Source organism: Bos indicus x Bos taurus, chromosome 16, assembly GCF_003369695.1.
Source record: "Bos indicus x Bos taurus breed Angus x Brahman F1 hybrid chromosome 16, Bos_hybrid_MaternalHap_v2.0, whole genome shotgun sequence".
In the NCBI taxonomy this organism is placed as follows: Eukaryota; Metazoa; Chordata; class Mammalia; order Artiodactyla; family Bovidae; genus Bos; species Bos indicus x Bos taurus.
The window spans coordinates 61333424-61353104 of NC_040091.1; the positions used below are offsets into that span (position 1 = coordinate 61333424).

Below are 19681 nucleotides of genomic sequence, written 5' to 3' on the forward strand. Positions count from 1 at the left end.
ACCCCTTGCCACTCTCAAACCTGCAAAGACTAAAACTAAAAAGAAGAAAATTACATTTAGCCGCTCACCAGTGTTCCCAACTACACACACACTCCTGAAGCATCTAGGGTTCTGAGTACCCCGTGGAGAAGGAAGGATGCTATCCCTTCAAGCCCTCCCTCACAGCGAGTGTCACCTGCAACTTTCCTCCATGTCATTGTCACACTCATACACCCCACACGTGAAAATCTCATTGTGGTCCCAATCTTTATGAATAGAGGGGCTCAGGAAAGTTAATTTGCTCAAGATCATTCATCTGTGAGGAGCTGGGCTGAAATTCAAGAGGAAGCCTTCCTCCATGGTCTTCAGAGGGGAATAGGCCACTGTCCCCCTACCTGGGGGTGTCTTGGTCACCTGCCTCCACCCATGCAGTGCTGACCAAGGGGACAGCCCACAGGAATTTGTTCTCCTTTTCCTTCTTCAAGAAGGCAAGGACAGAACCACTTTGCTCTCCCTAAGGAGTCGACGACCTGGGGAAGCTCTGCACGCCCCCACACACATCTTTTCAAAGGTGTTCAATGCGGTGTATCCCACGCAGCCATCCGTTTTTGTTTGTTTTATTTTGTTGCCGTGTAGTTGATTGACGGTGTTGTGTTACCTTCTTGTGTACAGCAGAGTGATTGTTATACGTACACGTATATTCTTTTTCATTTTCTCTTCCATTATAGTTTATCATAGGACACAGAATGCAGGTCCCTTTGCTACACAGTAGGACCTTGTTGTTTATCCTTTCTATATACAGTTGTTTGCATCTGCTGATCCCAAACTCCCAGTCCCTCCCTCCCCCGCCCCCTGCTCCTTTACGCCCACACGTCTGTTCCATGTGTCTGTAACTCTGTTTCTCTTCTGTAGGTAGGTTCATCTGTGTCGCGTTTTAGACTTCACGTGTAAGTTATGTTATAGGGTATTTGTTTTTTCTTTCCGACTTACCTCACTTAGTGTGATAATCTCTAGGTCCGTCCTTGTTGCTGCAGATGGCATGATCTCATTCTTTTTTATGGCTGAGTAGTATTCCACTGTATATATGTACTTCATCTTCTCTTTCTGTTCCTCTGTTGATGGGTGTTTAGTTTGCTTCCCTGTCTTGGCTGTTGTAAATAGTGTTGCAATGAACATAGGGGTGCACGTTATCTTTTCAAATTATAGTTTTCTCTGGATATGTGCCATTCTTAAGGATGCCGCTCCTCCTTCTATTTCGAGAGAAGTGCCCATTTATTTTCTGGATAGCAGCTTTCTTCTGCTACCAGATAGCCTCCTCCAGCTCCCTGTTCAATGGAAATTGCCTTTTCTGTGGAGCCCTGTGCAGGGCTCCAAAGGTCTAGAACAAAACCCACCAAGCCCTCTCTAGCTTCAAAATAGTCTCTCACTTCTGAACATGCCTTTGTGTGACATCCCCAAGTTGACAGGGGATCTCTTTGGCAGGTGCTTTTAGTTCACGTTCAGGGATTCCATCTTAAGCTCAGCAAGAGGGTGAGAGGAACTTAACAAAATAATTGTGCAAATAATAAAAGCAGTGATGATAATACATGCTGATATTGATTGAATCTCATCAAGTTCCTGGCTCTGTGCTCAGCTCTTCTGAGGGGATCGGTCTCACTTAACAACTGAGCCCTTTTTTAGGAGAAGAGGAAGCTGAACTTTAACCCCTCAGTAACCTACCAGGGTGACACAGCTAGTAAGTGGCAGCCCAGGATGAGAAGCTGGGCAGCCTGTCCCAGTGGACATGAATTTGGGCAGCCTCTGGGAGATAGTGCGGGACAGGGAAGCCTGGTGTGCTGCGGTCCGTGGGGTCTCAGAGTTAGACAGGCTGTCCCGGAAACACACTTCTAACCTTCACTGTAGGGTTTGTTCTGTCCATGTCCTGCAGCCCTGGGAAGCAGGCGTCTATAACAGTGAGCCCACAGGCCCCTGCCCACATGGAATACACGGTCCAGAATAGGTTCCGAGCCCACTGCTGCCCTCACTCGGGGGGCTGCGCACAGTGTGACAGTAAGGGCACTCTATTCGTGGCCATCTGAAAGCTCTCTAATGTGCAAAAATGGCACAGTTGCTAGGCAGAAAGGAAGGTGTGTTTTGGTCACAATAGATGTTCCTTCTCCTTGCTGCATCCTGGACTCTGGGAAATGTCAGATCCCTTTCCATCCCAAATTGTTTCCCTAATTCCTGTTCTTAGGATAAAAGGGTTAAAGCCAGACTGGCTGGAGCTTATTATTTTAATCCAGGATTATGATGGCTGCTGAAGGAGGCTGCTCTGTCTCCCTGACCTCTCTGACTGGGGGGAAATGGTGGTTGTCCTGACTGGAGATCTTGAGCTGGCTATGCCTGGCTGGGAGGGGAGCTGCAGGCAGGGCTCAGCTGGCCTCTCTACCAGGAAGCGGGGCTTAGATGGAGAGACCAGAGTGGGAGGGGCTTTCCCGCTGCTCTTTGTCCTGGGGTCAGCTTAGGACGCTGTGGTTGGAAGGGCCAGGGTACTCACGTGGATCTCCCGTTGTCCCCCACAATTAGCTCTTTTAGGTGTTGCTGCTTCTTGGGGGCCAAGCATCTGTGAGCCCCCTAGGAGAGGACCTCAAGTTTCCCCACCCGGCCTTGTGGTACTGCAGACTTTCTGGCCTAAGACGTAGGTTCATGAGATAGCAACGTGGATTCTCTCTCTGTACAACTCCAGCTATTTATAGATGGGGAAACTGAGGCCCGGGGGAAGCACTCAGCCTCTTTGACCCTGTGTCCCACCCACTGAGCTCACAAGCCCTAGGTGTGCGAGCTCTCACGGCAGTGACAACAGCTCTCTGTGCTCAGGTGGAAAGTCTTTGCCGAGCCACACAGGGACTGCCCCAGCCCTGCCAGGCAATCTGCAGAGGGACCGTGGGAGCGGGGACCTTGGGCTGTAGTCACAATGGGAAGGAGTTGGCTCCAGGGCTGTCGTCACATAACAGTGGAGGGTCTGCCTCAGATAGCGGAGTCTGAACCTGTCTGCCTGGCGAGGTCGGTGGCCTCGGGTGGACCAGGACAATGCAGCGAAGTTGGGGGGCGGCGAGGTGGGTGTGAGAATAGGACAGGTTCATGGGGCTGCACCTGCTTGCTCCCTGCCACTGGGGAGAAAGACCCCTTTCCAGCCACAGGACTGTCAGGCCTGCCCACTCCAGAGCGCACCATGACCAAGAGCCGGCTGCCCTCCTGACTTTGGCCGCGGTTGGTGAAGGTGGCTGCCTCTCTCCTCCCTGCTCAGTTTGTTCCTGCATGGATGCCTCCAGGCACCTCCAAAAAACCCTGCTTTTCTAATCAGTGGAGAAACCAGCTTTGTCTGCCAGAAACCAAAGCAGGGCAGCTGATGAAAAGGAAAAAAAATAAATAACAGCTCCAAGTAGAGGGAGCAGAAAGAAAAAAACAGCAAAGCTGGAAAATGGCTTCGAAACCTGGGGCGAGGCTGTTCCTGACAGCATCTGGCCAGCTGCCTGGAGCCCTCCTGCCTGCCCACCAGGTCTTGTGACAAATGCCCTCCGACAGCCGGGCGGCCACAGCTGTCACCGGAAGGCTCTGAGCGCGCGGGCTGGCAGCCAGAGGCCCGTGGCTGCAGAGGCGTCTCTCCGGGCTGGTAACCTCATTATCTCTGCTGGCGGAGCTGGAGCCCCAGGGAGCACAGCTGCTCTCAGCGGTGCGTTGGAGGCCCTGCCTGCTTGGGAAGCTGTGCAGAGGGCTGCCTCGCCTCACAGGGCAGCGGGCCTTGAGAGCTCACTCTTCATTCTCTCCTGGAAGCCCTCCTGGTTCCAGAACCGTGCCTGGGCCCTGCCAGGGTCCACAGGCACAGATGGTGCCTTTATTCTGGCAGTTCTCAGTTTTAATCTTGGCCCCAAAGCAGGATTAGGTGCGAATAATGGGAAAATAAAAAGAAAGAAAAAAAAAAATCATAGACTGCCCAGTGCTCGTCCAAGGTTGTCCCAAGGAGGCCTCAGGGTTGGGCCATTTTCCACTCACATCTCTATCATCCGTCACCTAGGAAACGACTTGGTACCATCCCCCGTCAAGACGAGGCCCCTTTCTCCAGGTGAGGTATGGGCTGGGGAAGCCCGGGATTTGGCTGTCTGCAGACTGAGATGCAGGCCAGCCTGAGCCTCTAGCCGCCCAAGTCCTCCCCCTGCAGACCCTCCCTGGTGGGGACAGCCCAGCATATGTGACAGCGAGGAAGGACAAGGGCAGCTGCGGGGAGTGCAGACATCGCATCAGAGAGTGAGTCTGGCTTCAGCCACATGCCGGCTCAGCCTGCTCTGGGACCCCGGGGCGGGAGGAGCCGGAGGATGCGGCAAGGATGCTGGAGACAGTGGAGCTGGCTGTTGTCTGCTCCGCTTCACTTGGTGTTCGACCTTGAGTGACACGTCACATGTCCCTCTCTGCTCAGGAACACCCTCATCTGTCAGGCAGAGAGCGCACCTGCCCCCAGGCCCGCCTGGCTGCGGAGAGGGCCCTCTGGTCAGCGGGAGGCTGTGGGGCGGCTGTTATCCCTGCGACCTGCCGCTGTGTCACTGGGAGATGGCTTTGAAAAAAGGCTGCTGTCATTTTCGGCAGCTCTGGCCTGGCTGGGGAGGCAGCACAACTGGGAGGTGGTGAGAGCTGCTGGAAGCAGACCCTCGTTATGACGAGGAGTGAGCCATTTGTTAACTTGGTGTGGGTCCAGCGTAGTTCCTCTTGGCCCTGACCTGATGTCTGTTGGGTTAGGATTGGAACTGAGGCCAGAAATCACCAGGACTTATAAAAATGTCATTCTCTCAGAGGAGCAGAGCAGTGATGGGCAGGGCCCCGATGCCTTGTGTCTGCGGTGAGAGCTTAGGACGGTGCGCTGTGAGCTTGAGTGGGTGTGTGTGGGTGCCGAGAGACAGAAGGAGAGAGGGAGGTGATGCGTGTAGGGACCATCTGGCTGGGCACAGTCGCAGCCCAGCAGCCCTGGGCCCTTTCCTTCCCCTCCTCCCAGATAACTCCTGCTATCTGCCCAGGGAAGAACAATGAAGTAATCTGGAGACTCCCCTACCCTTTTCTAGATCCTCCTGGGGTCTCTGCCTCCGGTCTCTGAGCAGCTGTCCGGGGTGGGCCGGTCCCTTCCAGAGTCAGCAGGCCCCCGGCCCCAGGCCCCAGGCTGGTGCCCTCCCGTGTGGGAGCTGGCCAAGGAAGGCTTCCATGCGGGGCTGTTTCTGGCACAGCCAAGCTCGACACTGTTAAAGCCCTCCTAATCCGTGTTATTTTCTTCTAATCCCTCCCCCAACCCGCTCTGGCCCACACACCCCCCTGCAGGCCCTTCGGTCCCAAGCCGCAGCCCGTGCTGAGCCCCAGGCATGAAGAAGCCAAGCATCTGCTGCAGAGAGCCCGCATGAAGGCCAGGACCCGGCCTGTCCGTGCCAGCCATGACATCGTGCCCACCCTTGCCCTGTGCAGCCGGTGAGTGGGGCCCGGGCCAGGCCGGCCGGTATGGGCTGCGGCAGGAGAAGAGATGGGATCCAGCCAAAATACCAGCTCTCAGTCCTCCCTGCTGGTCCGTGTGGGAGCTTTTCCCGTTGTCAGGCACCGCTTTCATGATTTTAGTCAGTTAGTACATCTTCGCTGAGAGCCTACTGATGGCGTATTAGGGAACATAACCCGAGTCTCCCTGGGGGAACATTGGTGTCACAATCTCCAGGGAGAAAGATCAGCAGATGGGTCAGTACAGTTCTGTGGACTGTGGTGTAGAGAGACGTGTGTGTAGGATTGGAAGTCTACTGTAACTCCATCTGGAAAGGAAGGGGAGGCTTGGAGGAGGTGGCTTCTAAGTTGGAGCTTGAAGGAGAAACATAGATATTTACTGGGCAGCTGAGGGAGGCAGGGGTGAGCATCCCGGGCAGAAACTGAACAGAAGCAGTATTCTCAGGAGTTGGGCCAGACGGCCCAGTGGAGGCAGTCATGGAGGCCTCCAGGACTGACGGACAATTTGGAAGCCTCCTGTAATAGCTAGGAGCCACCAAAGGATTTCAAGCAGCTGGGTAGCACCAGCACGTTTGCATTCCAGTAAAGCTGCTTTGGCTGCAGAGACAGTTGGATCTGGGGGACCAGGGGGACAGTGTGTGGTGATGGGAGGAGAGGGTGGAGACGCAAGGTTGCCCAGAGCCAGAGCAACAGGCTTAATGAGGCAGCAGAGAAGTGGTTAAGACTGGAAGTGGACTGCTGAGTTCTGGCTCTGCCACTTCCTAGCTGTGTGCTCTTGGGGAAGCCCCTGTGCCTTGGTTTGCTCCTCTGCACAATGGGAATTATACCAGACCCTATCTTTCAGGATTAATTGTGAGGGTTCTGTGAGTTCATAGAAAGTGTTTAGAACAGCCCCTGGCATGTAGTGAGTACCCTACAAGTGTTACCTCTGACTGAATCATGGAATCAACTGGATGAGGGGAGCCTGAGAAGGGGGGCATCCAGGATGGAGCCCAGGATTCTGACTTGGTGTCTGGAGGTTCAGTGAACCCTCGGTGCAGGATTAAGCTTGGGAGGGACTGTCCACGGAACACCCACTGGAGGTGCTTATCAGGCAGTTGGATACAGGAGCTGAGGAGGAGGACAGAGGTCAGACTGCAGATGTAGACATCATCCCGATCTCACAGTGGTGGGGCCATGAGGGAGGTGAGCTCGTCAGGGATGGAGAGATGAGAAAAGAACAAGTTCAAGGACGTTCAGCACTCCACACAGGTAGACGCCCCTTGCATGACATCCCATCCCCATCTCTGCGCCTGTTCCGTGTACCACGCGCCCCAAGGAATCACTTACAGGTGGAGCTGGCGGGTGCATCTGACCTGCAGTGAGGCTGCCAGCTCAGGTCCAAATGCCCCAGGCCCCAGCAGGACCATCTGTGGCTGACCAGGCCTGTGGCTTCTTTGGCGCAGTGGGTACTAGAGGGAGCGAGGATTCTCGGTGGAACTGGACACCATGCTTTTTGACGGGGATGCTGAACTGGCTTATTAAAGGCTGAGGAACTTCCGGACACCTTTGAGACTGACTTCAGCAAGAGCAGAGGGCTGAGGCTTGCCTCTGGGTCAGTGTCACGGTGACCTCTAGGAGAGGCGCTCAGGAGACCCTAAATCCTGGCGAGAGGTCCCCACCCGGCTCCCCTTTTATCTCTGCATTTTGTGCCTTGTTTCTTCTGGCTGGAGGACACTAATTAGGAATGCCAGTGCCTCCTTTGAAGCATCCTGACTGTTCTTCTCTGCATGTATATGCGGCCCAGAGCCTTAGACTTCCATGGAGCCCTCCTGTTCCACTTTCTTTAGGTACTAAGGTTGAGTTGGGTAGCTGCAAAACAGGCAAGATTCTTGAGAGTCCCTTGGACTGCAAGGAGATCAAACCAGTCAATCCTAAAGGAAATCAACCTTGAATATTCATTGGAAGGACTGATGCTGAAGCTAAAGCTCCAATAATTTGGCCACCTGATGCGAAGAGCAGATTCATTAGAAAAGACCCTGATGCCTGGAAAGATTGAAGGCAGGAGGAGAAGGGGGCAACAGAGGATGAGATGGTTGGATGGCATCACTGACTCAATGAACATAAGTTTGAGCAAACTCTGGGAGATGGTGAAGGACATGGAGGCCTGGAGTGCTGCATTCCATGGGGTCACAGAGCATCAGACATGACTGAGCGACTGAACGATAACAACAAAAATCTGCAAAGGAGACCGGATGATGTAAATGTACCTTGGGACACTTCCTCTTCCCCAAATCTCATCAACCGCTAACGACGACCCCAGCCACTAACTTTAAAGTAGGTTCCCTCTCACCAGGCTCTTCTCCAGCAGTAGAAATGCAATTGAAATGCAAGGTGACCCACTTTAGCAGCTGCTGTGTCCAGAAAAGAATTACTTTGACTTGGCAGCACTGGTGAATCCTCAGAGGGTATAGCTGAAAAATCAACGCCAGATGGCTTGCTGCAGATGCTTCTAAAGGTTACGCTTGTCAGATCACCCTGGAGAGCCATGCTGAGCTACCGTGGCGATGCCACACAGGCCTGGGGCCTCATTAGATGCAGGAGCCCCTCCTCCACCCCCTCCAACCCCCGAGCCCAGACACATCACTCGTTCCAAAGAGCAGCCTGATGAAAGCTGACGGAAGAGTGGGACAGACAGGCACAGCAGCCCCCAGAAGGTCTTCTTTATCTCAGGTCTAGCTGGAGGTGGCTGGGGCCATCCTGAACAGACAGGCTTTTGCAGGAGGTGAAGAGGGGGCCAGCCGCAGCTGCATTTTCTGGAAGCGAATCGGTGTAGAAATGGAGAGCTCTTGGAAGTGCAAGCTCTTGCTACTGGGGAGACAGGCGCACCTGGGTTGGTGTTCCTGATCCCAGGAGGGCAGAACACACCCACCAGAGGCAGGGCCTGGGAGGGGACACCGTAAGTGCTGGCGTTCTGTGTCAGGGGCCGGGTAGGGCTGCCTGGAGCTTGTGTGGCTAGGACAGCACTGTGGTAGAGAGGGGCCTCCACACAGAGGCCGTTTGGCACCAGCGTCTGAGCAGACAGGATCCTCTCGGAGAGGGATGGTTGTGGAGGCATCAGTAGTGCCTCATGTTGACAAGGTTGCTGTTTGCTTGCTGCTGGAGTGCCTTATTCGCTCTGCCCTTGTCTCTAAGACCTTTGCCATACCTTTATGCCCTGGTCCCAGCACTGCTGGTAGGGACCTCGGGGATTCAGTAACTGAGCTGAAGGTATGTGACTGGGGCTTCCCAGGTGGTGGTAAAGGATCTGCCTGCCAATGCAGGAGACGCAAGAGACATGGGTTTGCTCCTTGGGTTGGGAAGATTCCCTGGAGAAGGAAATGGCACCCCACTCTAGTATTCTGGCTTGGAAAATTCCACGGACAGAGGAGGCTGGTGGGCTACATACAGTCCATGGGGTCTCAGAGTCGGACACAACTGAGCGACCACACAGCAGCAAACCTCATGGGATTAAGCTGTTCTGCATCTCTCCATTTCTTCTTCTTAATGAAGGCAGTGTTTGAGAATTTTATCTTATTTGTTTTGGGCATGCTGCTATATAGCATGTGGGAGTTTGGTTCTCTGACCAGAATTGGAACATACGCCCCAACCCCTGAATTGGAAGCACAATCTTCATCATTGGACCACCAGGGAAGCCCCTCCATTTCTTCTTTTAGAACAAAAATATGATTTCTACCTTTGGCACGAATTCAGGATGACTGAGTTCACCCGCTTGACTGTAAAGTTTAAGGTCGTTGATGTGGCTGAGAGGACCTGGAGTTCCTTATTAGATTAGGAATATACCACCTCTACAACTGAGTGTTTTTCCTCTTAGAAAGTGTAGCTCATATGCTGTCAGCAGAGCAGGGCCTTGCCCCCGGGGCCTGGTGTGGGGTGTTGTATCTAAGCTGGCGTGCTGAGTGTCCAGCGGGCCTCTCCTGCACTGGGCAGGCCTGGCAAACCAGGGCACCCTGCCCGTGCAGCAGGGGCAGAGCTGCTCAGCGGGGCTGCTCTTGTTTCTAGAGGGTGAGATGGTGCTGTTTCTCTGGCTAGAGCCTTCCTTTCTGGGCAGGAATGCTCTGGATACCTGACCCAGGAGCCCCACACTGTCAGTGAGCCCACCAGAGGGATTGTCTCACCGCTCCTTCTCAGGTCCTGACAGGCTCAAGAGATGCAGTTGCAGATGGGGTCCTTATCCTGGGCGCCAAGGGCTGCAGCGCCTCACAGTCACTTCAAGAGAACGGTCGCCAGAAGCGGGGTCAGAGGGACTTCCCGGCCATGCTGAGACGAGCAGAGAGAGACGCTGCACCTCCTCACCAGGGGTGATTCTACCCAGGAGCTTTACATCTCAGCCTCACAGCCCTCTCCAAAGGCAGGCCCACAGTGACTCTGGGGGGCCCTAGGCACTCTGGCCTTCGTGACTCCTTCCTCCATACTACGTGTGTGTGTGTTCAGTCATGTCTAGTGCTTTGCGACCCCATGGACTGTAGCCCACTAGGCTCCTCTGTCCATGGGATTTTCCAGGCAAGAATACCCGAGTGTGTTGCCATTTCTTTTTCAAGGGAATCTTCCCGACCCAGGGATCAAACACATGTCTCTTGGATCTCCTGCACTGGCAGGCGGATTCTTTACCACTCAGCCACCTGGGAAGCCCTTTCCCCATAAACAAAGTTAAAATTTAAATGTTATGACCATGTTGGCTAAAAGGTAAATATATTAATATTATATCTGAGAATGTTTTCTTTGACTTAAAAGTGTATTTATGTATTCTCTTTTGACTTCAAAAGAAACTAAAACATTTTCATGGGCCCCAGGAGAATTGTGGTTCCCAGGTATCGTGGCTATTGTGCCTGATGGAAAAGATGGCCCTTTTTGCATGTGGATTCCAGGAAACAGGATGACTGACAGCGTCAGAATCTGCTCAGATCTCAAAGCAGGCAGATCCACTTACTTAGCAGTGGTACTTTTTTTTTTTTTTTTTAATCCTCCTGGAGCAGCGCCAATTGGGGAAAATGCTGGAGTCGGGGTTGGTGGCAGGTGGGCAGGCTGCCCCTGCCCACTGCATCCAGGGCAGTGTAACCACCTAGGGAACACCTAGCATCAGGCTTCAGGGAGGCCCCAGAACTCGCACCGTGGCACTTCGCAGCTTCCTTGGTTTAGGAAGTACTCACCCACTCCTTGGAGAAGGAAATGGCAACCCACTCCAGTGTTCTTGCTTGGAGAATCCCAGGGACGGGGGAGCCTGGTGGGCTGCCATCTATGGGGTCGCACAGAGTCGGACACGACTAAAGCGACTTAGCAGCAGCAGCAGCAGCCACTCCTTGTTGTGAACTGGGGGCTAAGGTACAATGCAGTGTGACACAGCAGGACCTTGCTGTAGCTTTATTGTGCCGGCTCAGCATTCATGGCTGGGTGAGCACCAGCCCCTCTCTTGGTGTGACCAGAGGCCCCAGGTCCAAGATTTGAGGTTGTAGTGAGCTGACATGGCACAAGTGAGGGAATCAGCTCTCAGCTGTAGCTGTTTCCCATGGAGCTTTGCAGGGAATCAGTCTTGGACAATTTAACTATGACATCTCGGGCAACCCCAGGACCCCCAAGGGTAGCATCTATGTGCCATACTCCACGCCATCTGTGATCCAGACCATTCTACCCATCAGGGTCTTGAGATTAGTCAGTGGCCTGGCTGTCAAGGCACCCAGGAAAGGGATGAATTGGAATGGTCAGGGATACCCTCAGGGCCCAGGTGAGCACATGTCCACCTGAGTCAGGCAGGCAAGGCCATTTATGCATACAGAAAGCACAGCCTGGAAGGATACACTGTCCAGACTAGTCAGTGCCATGTATAGTTAAGGAAGTCAACCAGTTCAGTGGCCACTCTCCCCACTTGGTTGGCATGTTTTAACAGTAATTGTTAAGCATGGATGGTTTCTTCCTGCCATTGTCTGACCTCCTTTTAAAAAAATTTTTATTGGAGTATAATTGCTTTATAGTGTTGTGTTAACAAAGTGGATCAGCTATATGTATACTACATCTCCTCCCACCGCACCTCCATCCCACCCCTCTAGGTCATCACAGAGCACCAAGTCGAACCCCTTGTGCTATACAGCGGCTTCGCACTAGCGACCTGACCGGTGCTGTGTCCACATTGAACTCCTTTCCTTTTAATTGCAAACCACACCTGTCTTTCTGTTGGGTAGCTGTAAATTTGGTGAAGAAGGAACTCATGTGAAGGCAGCCTTTTTGAGAGCACTGACATCTTTCCTCCAGAATCGCTGAAGCATCCAATTAGAGGAAGGATAAGAAAATCAGCCAGTCACTCACATACGTTTCACTTAGAATAAGTTGTTGGAGTATCAAGACAAGCTTGAACGAGTTGTGCTAGGAGGAGGGTATAGTTAGGGAAGCCTTGGTAAGTGCCTTTGAGGACTAAAAGCAGTAACAACACATAAAGTATGCCAGCATAGATAACTGCATGTGTACTGTTCCGGTAATTCAAAAGTAGTTCAGTTCAGTTCAGTCACTCAGTCATGTCCGACTCTCTACGACCCCATGGACTACACCTTGCCAGGCTTCTCTGTCCATCACCAACTCCTGGAGCTTGCTCAAACTCATGTCCATCAAGTCAGTGATGCCATCCAACCATCTCATCCTCTGTTGTCCCCGTCTTCTCCTGCCCTCAATCTTTCCCAGCATCAGGGTCTTTTCAAATGAGACAGTTCTTGGCATCAAGTGGCCAAAGTATTGGAATTTCAGATTCAGCATCACTCCTTCCACTGAATATTCAGGACTGATTTCCTTTAGTTTGGTTGGTTGGATCTCCTTGCAGTCCAAGGGACTCTCAAGTCTTCTCCAACACCACAGTTCAAAAGCATCAATTCTTCGCTGCTCAGCTTTCTTCACAGTCCAACTCTCACATCCATACAAGACTACTGGAAAAACCATAGCTTTGACTAGAGACAGCCTTTGTTGGGAAAGTAATGTCTCTGCTTTTTAATATGCTGTCTAGGTTTGTTATAGCTTTTGTTCCAACAAGCACGCGTATTTTAATTTCATGGCTGCAGTCACCATCTGCAGTGATTTTGGAGCCCAAGAAAATAAAGTCTCTCAATGTTTCCACTGTTTCCCCATCTATTTGCCATGAAGTGATGGGACCGGATGCCATGATCTTAGTTTTTTGGATGTTGAGTTTTAAGCCAACTTTTTCACTCTCCTCTTTCACTTTCATCAAGAGCCTCTTTAGTTCCTCTTTGCTTTCTGTCATAAGGACGGCGTCATCTGCATATCTGAGGTTATTGATATTTCTCCCTACAATCTTGATTCCAGCTTATGCTTCATCCAGTCTGGCATTTTGCATGATGTACTCTGCATGTAAGTTAAATAAGTAGTGTGACAATATACAGCCTTGACGTACTCCTTCCCCAATTTGGAACCAGTCCGTTGTTTCATGTCCAGTTCTAACTGTTGCTTCTTGACCTGCATACAGGTTTCACAGGAGGCAGGTAAGGTGGTCTGGTATTCCCATCTCTTTAAGATTTTTCCAGTTTGTTGTGATCCACACCGTCAAAGGCTTTAGCGTAGTCAGTGAAACAGAAGTTAGATGTTTTTCTGGAATTCTTTTGCTTTTTATGATGATCCAATGGATGTTGACAATTTGATCTCTGGTTCCTCTGCCTTTTCTAAATCCAGCTTGAACATCTGGAATTTCTCGGTTCACATACTATTGAAGCCTAGTTTGGAGAATTTTGAGCATTACTTTGCCAGCATATAAGATGACATAGCAGGAAAGAAGTAACAGGTCTCTAAAATCCAAGCCCCTGTCTCCAGTCAGAACCTGACCATGACGATGGTCAAAGACTAGTTCCGTATTCATGGCTCCTTCTAAAGAGAAAAACTCCCTGCAGCTTGCCTTTCCCAGCTGTTCAGGTGCTGGTCCGTCCAGAAACTGGTCTTGTGTGCCCTCTCCTTCATGGAAACAAGGGGTCACTTGGTCATGCTAGTCCCTGCCAACCCTGACGTCTCTTGAGTCTTTGATGACAAATGGGTGGCATGGGTAGTCAGAGGAGGAGACAGCATCAAGCTGTATCAGTCAGGGTTCTCCAGAGAATGAACCAACATAATGTGTGCTTATAGAGAGAGAAAATTTTATTCTAAAAAATTGGCTCATGGTACCTAGGAAACTTGGTAAGTCCAAATTCTGCAGAGTAGGTTGGCTGGCTTGAGACCCAGGCAAGAGTTGCTACTCAAATCCAAAGGCAGTCTGCTGGCAGAAGTCCTTCTTGCTCAGGGAAGAGCAGTCTTTGTTCTATTCTGACCTTCAACTGATTAGATGAGGTCCGCCATACCATGATCAACTTTATTTGAAGTCTACCAGTTTAAGTCGGCTTCCCTGGTAGCTCAGCTGGTAAAGAATCTGCCTATAATGCAGGAGACTTCAGTTCGATTCCTGGGTCAGGAATATCCTGCGTGAAGGAATAGTCTACCCACTCCAGTATTCTTGGGCTTCCCTTGTGGTTCAGACGGTAATGAATCCACCTGCAATGCAGGAGACCTGGGTTTGATCCCTAGGTTGGGAAGATCCCCCTGGAGAAGGAAGTGCTAAACCACTCCAGTATTCATGCCTGGAGAATTCCATGGACAGAGGAGCCTGGCGGCTGCAGTCCATGAAATCACAAAGAGTTGGACACAACTGATGACTAAGCACAGCACAGTTTAAATGTTAATCTTATCCAAAAAAAACCTTCACAAAAACATCAAGAACCTGGGCACCATGGCCCAGCCAAGCTGACACATAAAATTAAACATTACACATGGCATCTATACACAGGTATGATTTAATGACTGGTAATCAAAGGCAGACAGGTTAAGAAGAGAGAGTGTAGGAAACAGTGGCAGGAGAGTTGCCTAAGATAAATGGGGTGAGAAGCCTGGAGGCCTTGCAAGTGGGCCACAGCAGGAAAGGAAGGCAGAGAGGAATGTGGAAGGCCTGTGTCTTTACCCCAAAGACTGAGAACTTGATCCTGTGCCCTCTTGAGAGATGATGCGATGAAGCTGAGATCCAGGAGAACCAATGAATAGGAGGCCACCGCAGGGGTCCAGGGTGAGTGAGAAAAGCAGGAAAGGATGTGAGTCCCAGCTGCTCATCAGTAGATTGGTGGCGAGGTGCTGCTGGGAAAGGCAGGGAGAAGCATGGTCCTTACTTAGGTGGCCTCTGGTAGACGAGGGCCTATAGGGATCTGAAACTCAGGCCACCTGGCTCCGGGAGGCCTGGTGTGAGGTTTGTGCAGGTGTTTTCTTAATCTGAGCAGGATTTGACCACCAGCTACAGTGTCTCTCAGAGCAAAGGCTGACGACAATGTGAGGACTCTTCCTAGCATAGTAATTGTTGTCACAGTGTTTTGGAACAGAGTGTGTGAGGAGGGCTGGGGAGGGGCAGATACAGGAGGCAGCGCTGGAACAGACTAGATGGCAAGACCAAGGAGAAACACTAGTGTTACTCTGTCTAAATTTTGTCCCAGCAAGATGCTTAGGAACCGTGAGTGAATCCGGAGAGGAGGAATGCTTAGAAACTCGGCTGCAGGTCCCACACGGTCTCCATGGAAACGTCTGCTCTTCCCATTAGACCTTTATAACTAATGCAGGACTGCCACAATTCATCACAGTTCACCAGATGCCCGTGATGGCCAGACTCACTTCTAAACACACACCAGGACTTCGGTATTATCCTTTCCTACAGTCCTGCGTTTAACAGCGTTTCATCTTAACTCAGACGGAGGCAGGCAACAGAGGCAAAGCCCAAAGTAGAGAAGGTCGTATTCATTTTGTTCAGCACTGTGTTCAGGATGGGGATGGGCCTGTAAGCTTTTCTGCTTTGCTGCTGGACTCCTGAGGAACCTGATTTGGGCAACTTTGGGTTGTAGTTTTGCCTGAGCGCTGTGCAGGACCGGGCCCCAGGGTGGACGGGTTAGCGCCCAGCGAGGAGGCTTGTACCTTCCTCTCCTCCTCTTGCTCATGACCTCTCTCCTCCTGCCTGCCCATCAGAGATGGGCGGAAAAGCCCAGCCCTGGACCCGAGGATGACCATTGCCTGCCGAGACAACCTCCAGAATGGGAACACGAGCGACTCCTCCAGCGGGGAGTCCAGCAGCGGGCAGTGGCCAAAGCGGGGCACCTCCCCGTCCCACGTCCGCTTTGAGGATGAATCCGCCCGGGACGCTGAGTCCCGCTACCTGGAACGGCTGCAGCAACGTCAGCGGCAGGTGCTCAGCCTGGCGGACCAGGGCCCCCTGCGCTCCAAGCCCGACCTCGCCGACTACATCCAGGGGGGCTGCCGGCGCCGGGACGCGGGCGCGGGCGCTCTGCACCCTTTGCTGGGTGGGCTGCAGCCTGGGGGCCTCTCGGCGCCGCCGCCGCACGCTCGGGGCAGCGAGAGGAGGTGCCGAGCCTGCGGCCACTGCATCGCCCCCGACCCGAGGGTCCTTCGGGAGCGCGAACCCGCCTGCGTAAGGGAGGGGGCGTCGGCGCAGCCCCTCCCCTCTCAGGGCCTGAGCGTCCCGCTCCGGCTCCTCTCCGCCGCCGAGCCCCGGCTCCACACCGAGTGGATCCGGGAGACGCACATCGGGGAGCAGGCGCTTCCCGAGGAGGCGGACTCGGCCCTGGACAGCACCGACACCTCCGACAGCTGCCGGACCGACAGTGAGGAGGCCGGGACCTCTCAGCCCAGCAAGACCCGCCTGCGGGCCTCCAGGCCTCGGGGAGGCCACAGGTGGTTGCACAAGGCTGAGATGGAGCCGCCCCGGAGCCCTCAGGCCTCACACGACCTGCCTGGGCTGGAGCTCCTGGAGGTGTCAGATGAGGTGACAGAAGACGCGGGCCAGACGACGGCAGGGGCTCTGCTCCCCAGAGAAGATGCTTTGTCTAAGCCTCCTGTCCAGGACTTGAAGAGGGCTTTCCCCGGGTCCCCGTGGCAGTCTGGACCAGGGCTGGAAAATCACTGGGCTCACCCCGGGGATTTTCGGACAGCCTACACCATCGCCTCTCCCATGAAGCTGGGGTCCTCGGGGCCAGGCAGACAAGGCCCGGTTATAGAAAGCCAGGAGTCTCTGGGAACTGACTGCCCGCAACAGAGCCGCGCAGAGCCCTCTGCCCACCACCAGGCCCGACAGCCGACTGCTTCCCTCTGCCCTGACGGCTGGGTGCCAACCCCTCCCTCTTCAAAGAAAACCACCTCACCCGTGTCTCACAGGAAGGCAGCCCTGGCTGGGCTTCGCAGGCTGGGCAACCAGAGAGAGCCCATGGACAGCCCCCTGCCTGCTTCCAGAAGCGCAGTTCCCAGGACCTGCGAGCTCACCTCGACACAGCCCCCGCCCCACAGTCCCCACAGCAGGCACCCCCTGCGGGCCCTGTCCACCAACAATTGCAACAGCAGCATGCCCCAGGGGCTGCAGGAGCCCTGGGAAGGAGCCATCCTCATGGGGGAGACGGGTGCCCGAAGCCAGGACCCCACAGCACCGCTGGAGGACCGCAGAGATGGTAAGGGATGGCCCGGGGGCTAGGGTGGTGCTAGCCCAGAGATCACGGGCTGGGTTTGTGGCCCACCAGCCACTTAACTGTTCATCTTAATAGATGACAGAGCTGTGCATTGCTCCTAGCAGCTCCCAGAGCCTGGCAGATGTTGGGGAAGTTGGCAGGGTCTGTGAGCGGGTGCAGGATTCGACATCAGCCTGGAGGCAGATTAGCCAGCTCCCCCCGGGGAGGCGGTGGTAGGGATGCTAAAGGAGCTCCAAGCTCTGTGGCTGTGGGAGGCCTGGGCTTTGAGGGAATTTTACTACCAACAGAGCAGAAAGAGGCAGCAGCTCCAGGATTTACTACTTGCTTAGAGCAGCAAATGCCAGATAATCCCACGGCTAAGGTCCCTCCCCTTCAACAGCGTCACTTCATATACTCATTCATTCAATACAGTTTGAGCACCCGTTACAGGCCAGGCACCATCCTAGGCCCTGCAGGGGATGCATAAGTGAATTAATTCAGCAGGAGTCTACCCCCTGAGACCCTCGGTGGCCAAGCAGGTGTGCTGTCCTGATGACACAGTGACCAGTAAGCAGAGCTCCTACAAGGAGTGCTGGGGTTGTTCTCTAGTGCTTGAGCCCTCCTAGAGCCCCAAGCCTACTGGGCACGCTGGTAGGTTTCAGCAGGCAAGGCTGCTGAAGGCTGGAGGGTATCCCCTCTGCCCTTGGAAGGGGTCCTCATGTCGTGGGCAAATCGTGAGCTTCCCTGATGCTATGATCTGAGGTGAGCAACTCGGCCACCCGCTCTTAGGCAGAGGTAGCAGCCTTGCCTTCACGTGCCCGCGGCTCTGGCAGCCCTGGTGCTGTGATGGCTCGGGAGGAATCCAGGGCTTGGGAACAGTGAGGGGGGAGAGGCCAGAGAGGTGACGGGCCGTGCTGACCTTACTGAGGATGCCAGTGCCCAGCGCCCGCCCCACCTGGGGGGTGCCACCACCCCTCCACTGCATATGGGGAGCCAACGCTGCCCTATCCCTCTCGTACTCACAGGAACCTTGAGCAAGCAGGCCCCACCCTGAGTTCCCACCTGCCCTGTGCTCAAGTGTGGTTTTCCTCCCTTGGGTGGGCTCTGGGCTGGCTGCTCCTACCCACTTCCTGTGGGGCTCCTATTGTGAGAGTTGCTGACCTTTCTGGCCAGCCCGGCCTTCACCTGCTGGAGCAGAGGGCCAGGTGAGGCTCCTCCTCTCATTCACCACGAGGTCCTGGGCTCTTCACATCACCCCTCTATCTCTAGTTCTCCTCTCTAACCTGAGGATATCATTAGAACCCATCTCCTAGGAGCTCAGGCAGTAATCTCCGTAGAGGGTTTAACTCTTGCCTAGCGTATCACAGATGCTGTAGACATGGTGGCTATCCTTTAGCTGTTAGACATCACAGCCAACCAGATTGTGGGTCTTGTCCCAGGAACACAAATCCCCCCCAGCACCCCCCACCCGCTGCCATAGATGTCCCTCTCTTTTCTTTCAATGGAGGAAAATCGATTTACAATGTTGTGTTGGATTCTTCCATTGTTGTTGTTGTTGGTTTAGTCGCTAAGTTGTGTCTGATTCTTTTGCGACCCCATGGACTGTAACCCACCAGGCTTCTCTGTCCATGGGATTCTCCAGGCAAGAATGCTAGAGTGGGTTGCCCTGCCCTCCTCCAGCAGATCTTCCTGTCCCGAGGATGGAACCCGTGTCTCCTGCATTGCCAGTGGATTCTTTATCGCTGAGTTACCAGGGAAGCCCTTGGTTTCTGCCATACAGCAGTGCAAGTCAGCCATAATTATACATATATCCCCTTCCTCTTGAGCCTCCTCCAAGACCCTGATCCCACCCCTCTAGGTCATCACAGAGTGCCAGGCTGAGCTCCCTGTGTTATATAGCAATTTCTCATCAGCTATGTTTCACACATAAAACAGCTAGTGTATGTATGTTGATGCTACTTTGTCCATTCCTCCTACTCTTTGCTTCCCCCACGGGGTCCACATGTCCTTTCATATACCTCTTGATACAGGAGCGACATGACTTATCATAAGCAGCCTTGCACTTTTTAAAAATTATTTATTATTTTTATTTTTGGTTGTGCTGGGTCTTCGCTGCTGCATGTGGGCTTTCTCTAGCTGCAGCAAGTGGGGGCTACTCTCGGTTGCTATGCACGGGCTTCTCATGGCGATGGCTTTTCTTGTCGCCAAGCACTGGCTCTAGCACAGGGGTTTCAGAAGTTGCAGCATGCGGGCTCGGTAGTTGGGGCACATGAGCTTTAACTGCTCTGTGGCATGTGGAATCTTCCCAGACCCGGGGTTGAACCTGTGTTCCCTGCTTTGGCAGGCAGACTCCTATCCACTGTACCACCAGGGAAGTCCAGCCTTCATTTCATAGGTGTTTATTTCTCATCTGCTGCGTACCAGGCGTTATGCTGGGGGTGATGGGCTTCATCCCAGGAAAACAGGATCCCTCCCTGCTGCGTGTGGGTCTCACCACCGCCTCCGTGGCTCTCGTGGGGCTCCCGCTTCCCTGCATCTTCCTCTGGCTCTCCTGCCTCTGTCGCTAGGACTGCCCCCCTCACCCCCATGACCTGTGGGGGTGGATCAGTGCCACGGGAGGAATGCTGTGGTTGTTGTAAGAGGACTCCAGGGCT

At 53.4% G+C, this 19681-nt stretch overlaps 1 protein-coding gene across 5 annotated transcripts in view; it reads left to right on the plus strand.

The window, feature by feature from the left end:
* Window positions 1-19681, plus strand: part of KIAA1614 (KIAA1614 ortholog) — a 44827-nt gene that overhangs the window by 11806 nt on the left and 13340 nt on the right. For 4 of the 5 annotated variants that reach the window (XM_027565496.1, XM_027565491.1, XM_027565492.1 and 1 more), the window contains exons 4-5: window positions 5320-5463; window positions 15541-17030. In XM_027565496.1, coding sequence (XP_027421297.1) covers window positions 5320-5463; window positions 15541-17030 — 1634 coding nt within the window. The remainder of the gene's footprint in view (window positions 1-5319; window positions 5464-15540; window positions 17031-19681) is intronic. The other variant, XM_027565494.1, reaches the window with a different exon arrangement.